General features: G+C 39.6%; 1 protein-coding gene across 5 annotated transcripts in view; it reads left to right on the top strand.

Annotated features, from left to right (window-relative positions):
• Positions 1-17,370, top strand: part of rnf111 (ring finger protein 111) — a 48,813-nt gene that overhangs the window by 22,947 nt on the left and 8,496 nt on the right. For 3 of the 5 annotated variants that reach the window (XM_053492080.1, XM_053492078.1, XM_053492076.1), the window contains exons 4-6: positions 14,439-14,596; positions 15,480-15,692; positions 15,952-16,304. In XM_053492080.1, coding sequence (XP_053348055.1) covers positions 14,439-14,596; positions 15,480-15,692; positions 15,952-16,304 — 724 coding nt within the window. The remainder of the gene's footprint in view (positions 1-14,438; positions 14,597-15,479; positions 15,693-15,951; positions 16,305-17,370) is intronic. The other 2 variants (XM_053492079.1, XM_053492077.1) reach the window with 1 other exon arrangement.

The following is a 17,370-nucleotide window of genomic DNA, read 5'->3' as shown; positions in this document are numbered from 1 at the left end:
TTGCTTGTTGTTGAGTTACTTGGCGCTGATCGCAACATTCTTGATCGCCCTACCTGAACCCATGATGTTCGGGACTGATTTTTCTTCCATGAGTAGGTGTATAAGTGACAACCCTACCGAATACAAAAGCGGTTGCTTATCTTGGATCTAAACATGAGGTTAGCATGCTTTTTTGTTAAAGAAGAAGCCATCCAGTATTTTTTTTAATTTTTTTTTTAGTTTGTAAAAACATTTTTATTGATCATTAATTAATGTTTGTGTTTATTAGAATTTAGGTAGAATTACTTTGTTTAGTACGATAGTGCATTAATTTTTTTGTGTGTTTGAGATGGCTAATGTGGCAAACCTTCTTTGTCTCAGGCCCACTATTCCACACTCCACCCTCTGATCTTTATTTACCATTGCATTTACTTGCATCCTATTCTAATTAATAAAAGAGGCAATGCAATCTTTAAACCTTTCACTTTGATGTGTCTTGGTTTAACCGTTCTCTCCGTTTGAGTGGATGTTTGTGGACTCTAAATCATTTCCAGCAGCTTTATTGTATTATACGATTTAATGCTGCCAGAAATGTCATGTATCAAACTCTGGATGAACACCATGGTTCTGCCTCTTGTGGCACCATGACTAGACTGTTTTTTACAGTCCAGCTGTAACTGGACTGACAAAGCTGATCTTAAAGGATTCACATTTTTGGTGCAGCAAAAGGTCACAGATGGAAATTAAATTAAGTAGATCTTGACGAGTTCAACGCTGCATATCGTACTGTGTATGAATGTGTATGTGACAAATAAAATTTGAATTTGGAGAATATTTTGCGGGGTTTTTGCAGATACAATCATGATTTTCTGTATGAAAAAAACAAACAATTATTTGAAATATCTAAATTAATAAATTGGAATGTAGAGACCTACACGCACCAATCGAAGACATAAAATACAAATGTCAAAAATTTGCCAAAGTAAGTTTTCCTTTTATTAACCAGTCAGAGCATTCTGTTCAGTAGGAGCAAATTATGTGTTAAGTTTGTTTATGATTGCAAAAAAGTCTAAAATTAAATTTAATATTAATTTATGATATTTATGGAATCATGATACTAACAGAATCACAGTGCAAAAAATCTAATCAACACCTAGGTATTGTAATATCGTATCGTCTGCTCTCTGGTGATTTCTATCCCTAATGATTGTTCTATTATTATAATGTACTATTACTTTAATAGGAGTCAAACTTTTAAATTTTTTATCTGTTTATTTGCTACTTGAGCCACTGGTCATCTCTCCCATTTGAGTCAAATTAGCAGAATTATTCAAAAACCTTATTCAAAAGGTTTTGAGAATGACCCAAATATTAGTTTTCACAAAGTTTGCTGCTAAACTGCTTTTAGATCTTTGTTTCAGTTGTTTCTGTGATGTACTGAAATATATTTACAAGCACTTCAAAAGTTTCAAAGGCTTTTATCGACAATTACATGACATTTATGCAAAGAGTCAGTATTTGCAGTGTTGGCCCTTCTTTTTCAGGACCTCTGCAATCGACTGGGGTCTTAATTAACTTCTGGGTCAAATCCTGACTGATAGCAACCCATTCTTTCATAATCACTTCTTGGAGTTTGTCAGAATTAGTGGGTTTTTGTTTGTCCACCCGCCTCTTGAGGATTGACCACAAGTTCTCAATGTGATTAAGATCTGGGGAGTTTTCAGGCCATGGACCCAAAATTTCAAGATTTTTGTCCCCAAGCCACTTAGTTATCACTTTTGCATTGTTTTATGTATTGTTCTTCACCAAACTGTTGTTGGAAGAAGTTGCTGTTGGAGGGTGTTTTGGTAACATTCTTTATTCATGGCTGTGTTTTTGGGCAAAAATTATAAGTGAGCCCACTTCCTTGGATGAGAAGCAACCCCACACATGAATGGTCTCAGGATGCTTTACTGTTGGCATGACACAGGACTGATGGTAGCGCTCACCTTTTTTTTTCCGGCCAAGCCTTTTTCCAGATGCCCCAAACAATCAGAAAGAGGCTTCATCTGAGAATATGACTCAGTCCTCAGCAGTCCATTCACCATACTTTCTGCAGAAGATCAATCTGTCCTAAATCTGATTTTTTATTTTTATTTTTTTTGGAGAGAAGTGGCTTCTTTGCTGCTCTTCTTGACACCAGGCCATCTTCCAAAATTCTTCGCCTCACTGTGCGTGCAGATGCGCTCACACCTGCCTGCTGCCATTCCTGAGCAAGCTCTGCACTGGTGGCACTCCGATCCCGCAGCTGAATCCTCTTTAGGAGATGATTCTGGCGCTTGCTGGACTTTCTTGGACGCCTTGAAGCCTTCTTAACAAGAATTGAGCCTCTTTCCTTGAAGTTCTTGATGATTCTATAAATTGTTGATTTAGGTGCAATCTTAGTAGCCACGATATCCTTGCCTATGAAGCCATTTTCATGCAACGCAATGATGGCTGCATGCGTTTCTTTGCAGGTCACCATGGTTCAAGTTCAAGTAGGCTTTATTGTCATTACAACCATATACAGTTAGTACACAGTGAAACGAAACAACGTTCCTCCAGGACCAAGGTGCTACATGCAACATAAGTTTACAACATAAATTAACAGAGACACTAAACTAGCTAACCAGGAGGCCTAGTTAACTGGCTAGCAGAGACAGGACAGAGAGACCTAACATAAATTACAACATAAATTAACAAAAACTAACTAGCTAAGTATAACTATTTTTACAGACAATGGAACTGTGTTAACAATGGAACAAGGATTTCAAGCATCACCCTCCTTTTAACATGTCAAGTCTGCCATTCTAACCCAATCAGCCTGAAATAATGATCTCCAGCCTTGTGCTCGTCAACATTCTCACCTGAGTTAACAAGACGATTACTGAAATGATCTCAGCAGGTCCTTTAATGACAGCAATGAAATGCAGTGGAAAGGTTTTTTTTGGGATTAAGTTAATTTTCATGGCAAAGAAGGACTATGCAATTCATCTGATCACTCTTCATAACATTCTGGAGTATATGCAAATTGCTATTATAAAAACTTCAGCAACTTTCCCAATTTTCAATATTTATGTAATTCTCAAAACTTTTGGCCATGACTGTACAATGTCAGATTAGTTTTGGTCTGTTAAAGCATCATCAAAAGTCTCAAAGAATTTAGTATGGATGGTGTATTACACTTTTGCCAGAATGTGCAGCAAAAAAAAAAAAAAGAACATTTCACAATTTAATTACACATTAATTTTTTTTACTTTTTTATTGGATTGTTATAGAATAAAGACTGTGCTTTTTTTGGAAGAGACATTCTTATGATGGCTTCTGATTGGGAAGAATTACAAAATTCTGTTTAAAATAGCCTTCCCCAAAAAAGATATGTGGAAGTATCTGCAATGACAAAATCTAGAGCCAGGGCTTTTCCTCATTCAGAATTAGGTCAAGGTGGCCCAATTTGTCATTTGGGCAATGTCAAAATCAAACATTATCCACACTGTGCCCCAAAAAAGTGTCCTGCTGAAAAAGTACATGGTGTATTTTATCTAACAGTCTGCATGACTAAAAATATTAGTAAATTGAAGCAGTGAGAATTAATATTGACTTGTTTAAAATGTTGGTGGGAAGGCTCGTCTGTGATCCAGGAATGAACAGATCAAGAACACAGATATCTGAAATAGTTTGTTGTGTAACTTGTACTTGCGTTTGTAGCTCGCCACAAAGGCTAAGTGAGAAAAGGATCTGAGATTTTGGTTTCGTCTGTTAGCTTGAGGTGTGTGATTAAATTTAATTTCATTAAGCAGTTTTATTAGTCTTGTGTTAGTCGATTCGATTCATTGAAAATATGGACCAGTTTACCGAAATTATTTAGGTAGAGTTACAAATGCTAAATTATCTGAAAGTGCAGAATTTCTTGGTATTATGTGATATTTTGGACGTTAAAAATATAGCACAGCTTTGCCACAAATAACAAATTCCTTGCATCTCTTTCAAATACTTGCATTTTGCGAGAGTCTCACTCCTCTTCTTTTACGTTTGTGTTCGGTCCACATACTGGACATGGAGTTTAGGGCAGAAGATTTGCTTTGTACAAAACTTAAAGATTAAACACCTACACAAGTTTTGTAGATTTTAAAACTACAAATCAAGTAGGAAGTTTTGCTGCTGGAGACTAAACTTTAGTACTAGGGTTAATCTTTGATCACAGTGCCCAAGAATCAAATTGACTTCCTGCCTGAGATTCACATTACTACAGCTAACTTCTGTTTTGAAGCACTTGTGCATCCGATTTTGATGTTTGTTTAAGACAAAAACAATCTCGTATTAGCTTGATAATTTAGATATTTGTGTTTGCCATCTTTAGTAGTTTTTTTTTTTTTTTTTTTTTTTTAAGTAGCACATCATTTTAATCACATGACAGTCATCTCGGGAGTTTTCTACTTTGTTATGGATCATATAGTGCAGTACACTGGGGGAGCGGGGAGGAAACATTATTCCAGAGCCTGGATGATGCAGTTGTTTAATGGAGCAGGAAGATATAAAGGGGGGAAAAATTGTGAATTATAGATAGAGTGGGGAACGAATAAAATCTTCTCACTTAGTACCTTGATCTTTAATATAAAGTAAACTTCCGGCATGCAAGAACAACAAGTAATGCAGCGTCTTTGCGCTTTAACAGCAGCCACCCGGATCCTGCACCACAGCCAGTTTTACCACTCAGCAGCCCTGATCAGCCCCTGGCTTGTTTACTGTGCTCCCCTCCCCCTCTGTGGTACATCATTCTCTCTGTATTTTCTCTCACTCTCGCTCACTCTCTTTCTCACTCTCTCACACACTTTTTCAATATCATTGACTCTCCTGTTTTTGTAAAGGTCAGGAAACCTATTATTCTTCTAACATGGTAAGCAGTACAACTATACTGGTGCGCTTTTGTAGACTCCTGTTCCTGTTGGGGGAGGGAGTAAGTGTGTGCGTGTGTGTGCGGCAGAGTATGGGACCACTGGGGTTAGGTAGTGGAACTGAATGCCAATCTGCCCCATCTCTTGACTGAGGAATGTAGGAAAGCAGTTAGAGGCAAGGAGGTGTGTGTGTGTGTGTGTGAGAGAAAGAGAGCGCGAGAGTGATTAATGGCTGATAGTCTTTGCAGCTCAGAAAAAGCTTGTGACCTGTGACTAAGGGCAGATGAAAAATGGTGTGTGTAGGCTTGCACAATTGTAAATGCAGAATGCGCGCATGTGTGTCGTGCACATCGGTATGCATGTAAATACTCTGATTTGTTACAATGCAAAACACTGCCAAGCGACGTGGGCTTTATTAGTATTTGTAATACTAAAACATTACACCCACTAAAGGTCGATGAGATCTGCAGGATTTAAGCCTGTCTACAGCTCTGCTGTTCCTGCTGTGTGTTTAATGGCGAATGCCAGTCAGCACAGTCACTCTGGCTGGGGACAGAGCGTCTCTGTGGCATGCAGATGCCAGGCTCTATTTAGCAGTGCTGGACTTTACAGCGCCACAGCAACTCTGACAGATATCACTGCATCTCCAAGCCTAAAGCTGAATGATTATGATTCATGGCATTCTTATTTCACTTTATTCACTTTTCCCCCACTTGGTCTAGCCTTGTTGATCTTGATGTACTGCTTAGACTAACTTTCACCATGTAACAATTTAACTACATGCACTACCCGTAGTAATATGTCAGCAGGCTTTTTTTAGTAGTTAACTTTGTTTGTTTGTTAGTGACGTTGGTAACAAAGTTTTCTGTTTATTGTGTAAGAGGAATTCAGTCAGTGCGATTTGCTGATTAAATGTGATTTAAGCTCTGGGCCTGTCAGTCAGAATGTGCTCTGTATACACTAGTAGAGTGCTTGTGCAAGTCCACATGTTGAGAAGTGTTTATCTGCGCAGGCAGGATCATGACATGTCTTTTGGTAAACAATAACGAGAAGCCTGTCAGCGTATGGTGTGTATACGAGACAAATTCTTTAGATTCTGCACTTTTTATTTTCCTCTCCTGTTTCTCACTGGATATCTCTTATTGCCTGAGAATGCAGAGAATGTCAGCCATTTTCTCTGTTGACCCAGTGGGTGACTCATTTAGGGACTGGGGTTCAAACATCACCAGAATGAATGATATGTGCCTTTCGTTTAGATCTTTTGTTTACAATGCAAGGAATGTTTAGCAAGAGAGGCAAAATCTTGGTCTGCGTTTCAAAAAGTTGCATCTGGTTTTGGGTTTACATGCCGGTTTTGCCTTGTCTGATTATTGCAGTATTAGTCCCAACAGTAAGGATTGATCGCCACAAACAGTTTTGTACCTGAGCCTCCAATAACAAAAGTGGACTCTGTATTAACTTAAACACCTCTTGTTAAACTGAACTTTCAGCTTCCTAACATACAGGTCAGTCCCTGCTAACTGATACCTCACTCAAATTAGGATGGGTTCCTCTCAGGGTTTCTCCCTATTGTCATCTTGGCTTCCTCATCAGGGACAAACTGATCATTTATGATTTATACATATTTCCTCACGGTTTTTAAACACATTTCCATAATTTGCTGAGTATGTAAATGTGCTTTGTGATCATTGTTAAAAGTGCTATTATAATTTTTTAAAATCTAAAAAATTATAATAATTGAGCTGAAGCAAGAAAGGTGCTGTCTAAACCATGTAAATGTTGTCATTGGTGTTGGACATCATGTGTTGGACATTGCGCTTCATTGTGATTTGAATAATTTTCTTCAAAGGTACTGATGGTTTGGTTACCTATTTTGCACAACAAATAAGAAGAGCCGGTCACTAAAGGTCGAAGATTTGTCGACTGCCCTGTTGCTGGCAAGCTACTCAGTTTTATTTGTATAGCAATTTCAATAACATTGGACGTTGTTGCGAAGCAGACAATACAGAAATAAATTAATCAATCCCTTTTATATCTGTGTGCTGTTTATTGTTTCAGTTAATGTAAAGTCCACTTTCACTGATCTAGGCTCAGGTAAAAATAATAATAATAATAATTAATTGTTCATGTCAGTTTCAGTCCTAAATTTCTATTGAGCTATTGAACTACAGTCACAAAACTGCTCACGTCAGGCAAGTCCAGGTCTGGGATTGGGATGACTGGTAACTCGTGAGTATGATGTGGGGAGAGGAGTGTGTCCACCCTGATCTCAATACAAATTCAGTTCAATACGGAATCGTATAAACTATCTTGACCTTTTTTTAATAATTTTTTTTATCACCGGGCATGGCCGTACTCCAAGAAAGATTCAGTGCATCACATTAATTGGTGGCTCAGTCTCAGCCACTAGCCCAAGTCCGCATAAAATGGGAGGGTTGCGTAAGGAAGGGCGTCAGGTGTAACCCCTTGCTGGCAGCAGCCGAAAGACCAACAAACAGCAGTGTATCACATCAACATTACTATTGTATCCAGAACTATAAAATGTTCTTTATAGTTTATTCTGTCTCATCATCCATTTTTATTTGATTTTATGTTCTATCTACTTCCCGGGGTAACTTCCAAAACTGATTAACATGCGTGTTCTCGACAAAAAAAAAAGAGAGAAGTGTTTCTCAAGTACTTAAGTGCTTCCCTTAGCGGTGGCAAAAGGGTGATAGACGCTTTGCGTACGTGTGCTAAAATTTTAGGTTTTTATTTCTCGCAAAAGCAGACTTCTGGTTGGTAATTTCCATGAGTGAACCACAGAGTAGTGCTGATTTGGAGAGGCCGAGTCCTTTTGTAATTTTAGCAGCGTTTTGTGTGTTCTATTGGTTTTCACAACTACATGTATCATCATTAGCACTAATATGTGGCGTTCATTGACCGTACTACAGAGCAGTGCTGATTTGGAGGGCCCAGCTCTGTATTCACTTATCATATTTTCAGCAGCACTTGTTATATTATAAGTACTGACAGTAGTAAAATAACGGTTTTAAATTACTTGTGTATAGTGTAAATGAAGCTATAAAGTTACCTAGAACAAAATATATTTGTTGCCTATTAATTTAGTGATTTTATTTTTAAGACACCTGACTACCTCTGCATGTATTATAATAAAACCGTAGATTTCTGTACCGTGTTATGTTTTCAAATTACATGTGTATAAAATGTGAATGAGGATCAGTCAGGGTCGTTTTTCTCTTCAACTGGTTTCTACTGAGGTTTGAATATCAAGTGAATATCAAACGTCGATCCAACTTTATTGCAGTGAACTAGATCTTGTAGTTAGCATTAGTTCCAAGAGAGCAAATTAGCTTAGAAAGGCAAAAAAACACACACACATTTCTGGATGGGGAATTCCACACTGTAGCTTTATTTCGACAGTATTAAACATTGACTGTACAAGGCAGTGGTCTACGACACCACATTCTGTAGTTTTACATGAACTGTGGAATATAGCAATCAGCAATCGTACACTGCACTGCTTATTATGGGCGGCATTGTAGGAAAAACCTTTTCTTCTGTTCTGGTCGAACACATCACAAAGGAAGTGCCACCTTGTGGCGCTATTTAGTATTACCGTGTAGCCACATTTCTTCTCACTTTTACAGTATATATAGTGGAAATGCTTTAATTTATGATAATGCCTAACAGGGTAACTCATAATAGAGGGGTTCAGTTAGTTACATGGTGTGTTTATAAATTAGTTTTGAGAAATTGATGCAGGAAATCGTTACACTGTTGTTGAACTCTTTTATGTGTTGCTTGTGATAAATGAGCAAATATCCATAATAACAGCCTCTAAAATTGGCAAGCTGTGCAGTTAAATTAATCATGTTCGTGTTGGTCAAGTTGATTCGTTGACTCTGTCGGTCAGTTTTTTGTTTTTTTTATCGATAAGCACTTATCTTTGTAAACATACAATCATTTGAGTTTCTTACCACAGCTTTTGCAGAAAGTACAAACCACTTTCATGTTTCATGCAAAACTGGATTATTGCTCCAATCAACACTAACACAAGTTGCACAGCATTTCAGTATTTACTAAATACCTTTTCAATCTTTACCTTTAATACTTCTTTTATTTATTTCTGATTTGTCGTTACCACTAAACCAAGTATATTGTTTTCATACAACAACAGAGTAAAAAAGGAAAAAACCCCAAGAACACAACCAAACAGACGCGCACCCCACACTCTTTGTGTATCAGACAGGTCAGGTCATGCATACATTCCGATACATGACCCAGTTCAAATATAGACAACTAATTTCAATGCCACAAAATTTGTATGAGTCAAATTGAGAATCTACCTGTAATTCACAGCTCTAGTACTGTGTTGGAAAAAATAAAACATCTCTTTACCATGGAGTGTGAAACTTAAATCAGTATTTTTTTTCTTCTTCTTCTTTTTTATTTTTTTCTTCCCTCATTGATATTCATTATAGCTGATTCGGACAGAATTTAGTATTTGTCTTGGTTACACATTGTTTCCAACAGAATTTCAAACACATCAAAGGCTGGATTTTGATCCAAAGTCTAATCGGTATTACTTGACTGACTCAATCAGTGGCATCGTACAGAGCCTTGTCTTGTGTCTCATAATCAGGTCACTTTGTGCACGGCCACTGTTACAGAGCGCGCTTCGTGGTCAACGGCAAAAACATAATTTGTTTCAGAATTATTATTTTTTCATATTATAAACCTACCAGCCAATGCTTGCAGGATTAAAATGGCAGATCACGTTCCTGCAGGTAGCTTGAATCCAGCTGGAACAGGGCTGTAGACATACATTGTATAATAATGCACTGTTTTAACCAACTTATTAAGTCTAATTATAAACTTTGGGTTTTTGAGAATGAATACCGCTGTTGTGTTTCACTCTGGAATGCATGACTGTATAATCTTAGAAATCTGCCTGACCAAGTCACATGTAGAAGCTGGAAGCAGTGGTTAAGCAGTCATTCATTTCTGTGAACTTTAACCTTCAAGAATTCTCTGATAACAAATAGACGGGCATCGGGGTAGTTTTCCGACCGCACAGGCACCAAGGAAACTCCCCCAGTGCCTGTGTTTACAGTTTTCCACTCAGACCAATGTCTCAGAAGACCAAAGTGGTAAACAGGTATTTACAAAATAATCCCTGGCCTACTTGTGGGTAATTAGAAACGCCTCCCAGGAGGTGGTGCCCTCTCCACGGGAGCTTAGCAACGCTGCAGCGGCGTGTTGGACTAGTTTTACTCGTATATCTATTTAGTTTTGATGCTCTACCTCTCCTTACAATAAGCAGTCTTTAAATAGCCACGAAAGACCCTGTGTGCCACTCCCTTCCTTCTCTGTTGATTTCCATTTTATGAATTATTCAGAATTTTGAGGAAGGTTCTCTTCCTTATTGCAGAGTTTTAGGAGTGGTTTCTCTTGGTGCTTTGTGTTTGTTGAGCAGATTTTCCAAATGAATGTTTTGACCACACTGAGAATGCTTCAGTGCACAAGTTTAATTGTAGTATTATTGAGACCTGGAATTTAGCTTGGATATTTGTGTGTGTGTGTGTGTGTGTGTGTGTGTGTGTGTGTGTGTGTGTGTGTGTGTGTGTGTGTGCGTGCGCACTGCGTAAGTAAGAACTTGCAGCGGTCCTGGTCGCCCATATGCTGTTCTACATATGACATGCGTGCACACAGTGGTGGTCTCGTGGCGCCTCCTCGACGCCCTGCGCACTTGTTGGTAATCATTTTGTTTTGATGTATTAATGATGCAACCTGAGGTTAAGGGGACTTGGTGGGAGGGTTGGAAAGCAGGGAGTTTTGTGAGTCTCCAGACAGGGAGCATGAAACCCCCAACGCGCTTCCTGAGTTACACCTCTGTTCTCTGCTTCCCACAGTGCACTGCTTTACGGCAGGCTGTGCTGCTGGGCCATTCCTATGGATTCTGTCCCCCCCCCAAATGCATGTCTACTCAATTTCCACAGAATTCTCTACAGAATTGATGCGAATTAAGTGGAAATTTTTGGACGTTTGCCATGATGCCTCATGTTGTTTCTAAATTAATATATATATATATATATATTTTTTTTTACTTTCCCGTGGAATTTTAGTCCACAGTAAGCAGCTGAGTGGTGTGTGTGAAAGGTATATCAAGATACACTCAGGATGATACAACCGGAGGGTGTGCTGCCACTGAATGTGCAGCTTAATAAATATTGTACAAAATATACATGCCACAGTGACGCAGTGTGTGCACGAATGTTTTCTCCAAGGAGGTAGAAATTATCAGGGTTCATCTGATGTACAGTACTCGTTTGTCCTTGCCTAGGGCTGTTCAATGTGGTGGTTGGGCAATGAAAATAATTGATACATCTATTCCCAAACTATCCATTAACAGGGTTATGAGTAGCACGTTTTAGTAGCTTATGTACGTCAAGGTTGGTGGTAGGAGTTACTGTTGTTTATAACAAATCAAAAACAGAAGCATGGAAAACATGAGGAGCTTTGTATCTAAATAGGCTGGTGAAACCGTCAAATGGATTTTTAAACACTGAAGTGTTGTCTTGTAGTTATAGTGTTCCCATGTTGAGATTTTGTGGTTTTCTTATTCTTATTTGTAGCAATGCTGTTCAGTAGTGCCTTCCACCGGTGTCACAGAATTCACAGAATTGTCAAAAAGAATGTATTTTCTGTAATGTACTGATAAACATTAGACTTTCATATATTTCACATTCATTACACACAACTGAAGTAGTTCAAGCCTTTTAATTGTTTTAATATTGATGATTTTGGCATACAGCTCATGAAAACCCAAAATTCCTATCTCAAAAAATTAGCATATTTCATCCGACCAATAAAAGAAGTGTTTTTAATACAAAAAAAGTCAACCTTCAAATAATTATGTTGTATGGACTTCAGGCATTATGGCATTTCCCTTTCCCCAGGCTTCGTCCAGACTCTGGCACCTTGATTTCCGAATGACATGCAAAATTTGCTTTCATCCGAAAAAAGTACTTTGGACCACTGAGCAACAGTCCTGTGCTGCTTCTCTGTAGCCCAGGTCAGGCGCTTCTGCCGCTGTTTCTGGTTCAAAAGTGGCTTGACCTGGGGAATGCGGCACCTGTAGCCCATTTCCTGCACACGCCTGTACACGGTGGATCTGGATGTTTCTACTCCAGACTCAGTCCACTGCTTCTGCAGGTCCCCCAAGGTCTGGAATCGGTCCTTCTCCACAATCTTCCTCAGGGTCCGGTCACCTCTTCTCGTTGTGCAGCGTTTTCTGCCACACTTTTTCCTTCCCACAGACTTCCCACTGAGGTGCCTTGATACAGCACTCTGGGAACAGCCTATTCGTTCAGAAATTTCTTTCTGTGTCTTACCCTCTTGCTTGAGGGTGTCAATGATGGCCTTCTGGACAGCAGTCAGGTCGGCAGTCTTACATGATTGCGGTTTTGAGTAATGAACCGGGCTGGGAGTTTTTAAAAGCCTCAGGAATCTTTTGCAGGTATTTAGAGTTAATTAGTTGATTCAGATGATTAGGTTAATACCTCGTTTAAAGCCTTTTCATGATTTGCTAATTTTTTGAGATAGGAATTTTGGGTTTTCATGAGCTGTATGCCAAAATCATCAATATTAAAATAATTAAAAGGCTTGAACTACTTCAGTTGTGTGTAATGAATCTAAAATATATGAAAGTCTAATGTTTATCAGTACATTACAGAAAATAATAACCTTTAAATTCAAATTCAAATTCAAATTTTATTTGTCACATACACAGTCATGCACAGTACGAAATGTAGTGAAATGCTTACACGACCGCCAGTGACCTTAAAAAGAGAATTAAAACTTAAGTAATAAATATCAATAGAAGAAATATGATAAAAAATTTAAATAAAAATTTAACTAGAAAAAATAGAACCTGAAAATAGAAATATATTGTATACATAGAACTATAATTTTGTGCAAGTATGCATAGAAAAAGTGACTTTGTGCAATGGTTATTAAAGTGACTTTGTGTAATGGTCCAGAATGTAAACGTGAACATGTAGTGTAGATGTGATGTGCGTGGAGTTGTCCATAGTGTCCATGGATGTATAAAGATTGATTGATTGATTTTGAGAATTGTGAAAATATTGTGTTAGTTTTGCCTAGTGGTGTGGTTGAGAGACCTTATCGCCTGCGGGAAGAAGCTCCTCCTCAGTCTCTCTGTGTTGGCCCTCAGGGAGCGGAATCGCTTCCCAGACCGCAACAGAGTAAACAGTCCATTGTTGGGATGGCTAAGGTCCTTCACGACCTTCCTGGCCTTGGTCCAGCACCGCTTGGTGTAGATTGAGTGCAGGTCAGGGAGCTCGATGCGGATGATGCGCTCAGCTGATCGCACCACCCTCTGTAGAGCTCGTCTGTCCTGCATGGTGCTGTTCCCGAACCGGGTCGTGATGTTTCCCGTCAGGATGCTCTCTATGGTGCAGGAGTAGAAATTCCTGAGCACCTTGGAGGGCAGTCTAAAGTCTCTCAAGCGTCTGAGGTGGTACAGACGCTGCCGGGCCTTTTTTACCACGGTGTTGATGTGACAGGACCATGTCAGGTCCTGCGTGATGTGAACACCGAGGTATCTGAAGCTGTCCACTCTCTCCACTGGGCTCCTGTTGATGATGGGGGTCTGGTAGTTCCTCTCCTGCTTTGTACTGAAGTCCACTATCAGCTCCTTTGTCTTGCTGACGTTCAGGAGGAGATTGTTTCTCTGGCACCAGTTCTCCAGATTTCCAACCTCCTCCAGGTAGGCCGTCTCATCGTTGTTGGTGATCAGGCCCACCACGACAGTGTCGTCAGCAAACTTGATGACGGTGGTGGAGTTGGTAGTGGCCACGCAGTCAGAGGTGTACAGAGAGTACAACAGTGTATCGCAATGTGCTAATTTTTTGAGAAGGACCTGTATTATATATACTATATTGTATCATGTGTCATTTCAAAATAATAAAATATCTATATTGTGATGTTAGCTTTTGTTCCTGTCTGTCAAATCGGGAGCAAGAATTATATCAGGGTCCACTCCCGTGGATAGATAAGATAAGCGGTATAGAAGATAAACAAAATAATTAATTATATCAGGTTTTGCTTTTACATTGTGAATGAATGTATGCTTGTACAGTGGATGTGTAAATCTCCAAATCAAAATAACTTTGTCCCTTTTCACATTAATTAAGCACAAATGTTTTGCTTTGACTTATGAACAAAGATGCATAGTAAATATACTAATAAAATATAAATGAGATATAAAATAAATAATTTGTCTAGTGCAAGATTTATATACCACAACTGGAATTCATATTTTCCCAAGGTAACTAAATTGCTTTACTTGGTTCTTTCACAGCTATGTGAATTTAATGTTTAAGGTTTTATGCGAAAGCCTTACCTGTGATAAAAATTAACAGTGACCGCATTATGATGTCAGTGACTAATGTGCTATTCGCTCTGTGTGTTTTATTTTATTTTATTTATTTGTTTTTTTTTTATGCGTGTCTCCTCAAGGCCGCGATCAGTGGGAGGTCATGGCAGAATGCACTGGGGGCCGAGTTGCTCTCAGAGCCGGGCTCAGGAGGGCCGTGGGCGGCATCGTCTCTCCACAGTCATCCAGCCCCTCAGACAGAGCGCCAGTGAGGTAGTGGACCTCACTGTGGACGAGGACGGTAAGGACACTGGATTATATGAAATAAACAAAAACTTGATGTCATCGGCATCATTTGGTGTGTTTCCGTCACCGGAGGTGTTCCTAGTTGATAACTGAATGATTTTAAGGGAGTGGTGAGAGTGAAGAGAAATTATGGAAAATATTTTTCAGTCATTTCTATTTCTGCACTGTATGCTACTTCCAAGTATGTATTATCATGAATAAAGATTTATCTATATTTTAGTAAGAATCATAAATAGCGCCAGCAGCCGAAGTAACGTTTGCTGCATCCAAAGGTTTCTGTGATGTTTGTAATTGTGCATATTCCTAATTTCATTCGCAAGCAGCATAATGAAGTCTGTCTGTTATGCAAGCTGCCTCTGCTCTCTGAGCCAGAATGAGCTGTGCTATTAAAACTAATTACGCTGCCACTCTGTATAAAGGTGCTTTTGTGTGTGTGTGTCCTTATTCAGCCATATGATCTTAAGGTTAATAAAAGAAAACTAATTTACAGTCACTCAGATTTGATTGCCAGTTGAAAGTGTTTGTTGGGGGGGTGAGGCGAGGGGGGTGAAAGCAGGCAGATGTGAGGGACGAAACGTAGCGCTTAAAGATACGGCTGCATTAGCATTTCTTTCGAAGAGGAAAAATTAATTTGTGAATATGAAAAGCAGATGGAATACTCACTGTGGAATGTTAATCAGCAGCAATCCTCCTGGGATTTCTGGCTACTGATGCAAGTCGAACACAAGTGTGTGCGCACACACACACTGTTTCATACTCAAATTAGCAATTTAACGACAGGCGTCTGGTTTTGAACACATCCACACATTATTCTCATTGTATGTTTTGTGTGTGTGGGCATGTGTATGTATTTGGGTGTCCCCTGTGTATCTCCTCAGATCTTTCAGTCGTGCCAACCACTTCTGACAGCGTTCACTTGCAGCCTGCCAGCTCCTCCGCCCCCTCTGCTTCCTCCCTTCTTGCCTCTACCTCAGAGCCCTCCCAGGATGCCCCAGGCCCCTCCACCAGCTGCCCTGCTGTGGCTCCCGACAGCACAATGGAGGTCCACAGTGGGCTCCCAGGGCCCAGCAACACCACCCCTCTTATAGAAGGTAAGGAGAAGCTAGACAGTCAAGTGTTTAGATGATTGTTTAGGGTAGTGCATAAAATAGGACAGTCTCCGTTAGTCTCAGTTAGGCTTTATGAAAAGAATGTATATTTTTTTAAATAAAAGAATTAAATCATAAAAAAATAATAATAGGGGCAAGGTTTTTAGGGTGGGGGGGGGGGGTACACTAATGTCTAACATTTGTCCAAATAAGAGAACGAAATAACAGTTATCTTATATTGATTCCTTGTTTTTTGCCTCAGAAGACAATAGGAGAGGTGCATCGGGTGAGAGTGGTGGTGTTGCGATGCCCAGGCTGCCGTCATGCTGTCCTCAACACTCCCCCTGCAGTGGCCCCTCCGCCGGGCACCTCTCCCTGAATCACTCTCACTCAGGGTGCATGCAGGCAGGGCAGGCACAGCAGCATGGTCCCCCACCGCCCGGGTCTCAACACTCGCATGGTCACTCGCATCACTTCCACCATCACCACCATCATCATGCAGGCACTGCGCCCGCTTCTTTGCCTTTCCCTGAGCCTAGCTGCCCCCTGGAGAGGCCAGGTGCCATGCCTGTACCCTGCGCAGGGGTCAGCGCCAGCACCCAGTATCACGACCAGGTACAGCGGGTCTTTTTTCTGAACTCATTGTTTACTCTTTACATACAAAGCGCAGTGTGTGCATGGTTTAAAAAGTGTCGATTGTTGTAAATGAAGGCATCATGTTGCCCGTCTGTCCCAAGATTCTTGTTAGGCATCAGTGTAAGATTTGCCCTGTGCAGATTGCAAGACTGATGTAGAATTATCATTAAAACCAGCAGAGTACATGATTTTATAACTGATCCAAGCAGGGACAAAGCCACCGCAAGGTCAAATGGCTTACTTGAAAGTTGAAAGAGTTATCCCAACTGACACTTTTTTTCCTTGAAAAGTTCAACTTGTTTATTGTGGCATGAAATGTGGGTGTTTGTGTTAGATTGTAAACCTTTGGGGAGCAGAACTTAGAACAGAGGCAATTACTGCACAAAAGGAGGAAATCACAGCAAAACAAACTTTAGAACAGAGCTTTCTCACCTTTTTATATCTCACAGCCCACACATCCAGCACCAGAACCAGTAGACCTTATACAAGCCACAGTGCCGCTTAACACTAACTTAACTTTAGGAAGGAAAAAAAAAGTTAAAAAAAAAAAAATAATAAGATTGGATAATAATAATCAACCAACTCCTTGTTTTTTTACTTTATTTCGGAATTTCCTTTGTGATTAATAAAGTATCTATCTATAATATCTCTATCAGTCTGATGTCTAAATTTATTAAGCTCCAACTTGCCTTTTCTTGCTCCAACTTGGCTTTTTTTTTTTTTTTTTTTTTTTCTAAGGATGTTTTTACTTTAAATGTCTATTACCCTTGACATTCTTAACATAAACATGAGTTAGGATTTAATTTGGTGTCTGGGGTCCGTTCTTCGTACGTCGCTTGATCATCTGAGATGAACCAACACATCTAAGATGAGATCATCGTGCTAATTATGATCTGGCTAAGTTGGTTCTTCGAGCTCACCTGTTGTTGATGATTAGTATAGCTGGATTGAGTTGTCTAGAATTATTGCGCGTTCGTGCGTTGGTTTAAAAGGCAATATGCATCGACAGTAGAAACACTGATCACAAGCCCTCCGATTGGTTGAC

Source organism: Clarias gariepinus, chromosome 3 (assembly GCF_024256425.1).
Source record: "Clarias gariepinus isolate MV-2021 ecotype Netherlands chromosome 3, CGAR_prim_01v2, whole genome shotgun sequence".
Lineage (NCBI taxonomy): Eukaryota > Metazoa > Chordata > Actinopteri > Siluriformes > Clariidae > Clarias > Clarias gariepinus.
This window is presented reverse-complemented; position numbering and strand designations above follow the sequence as displayed.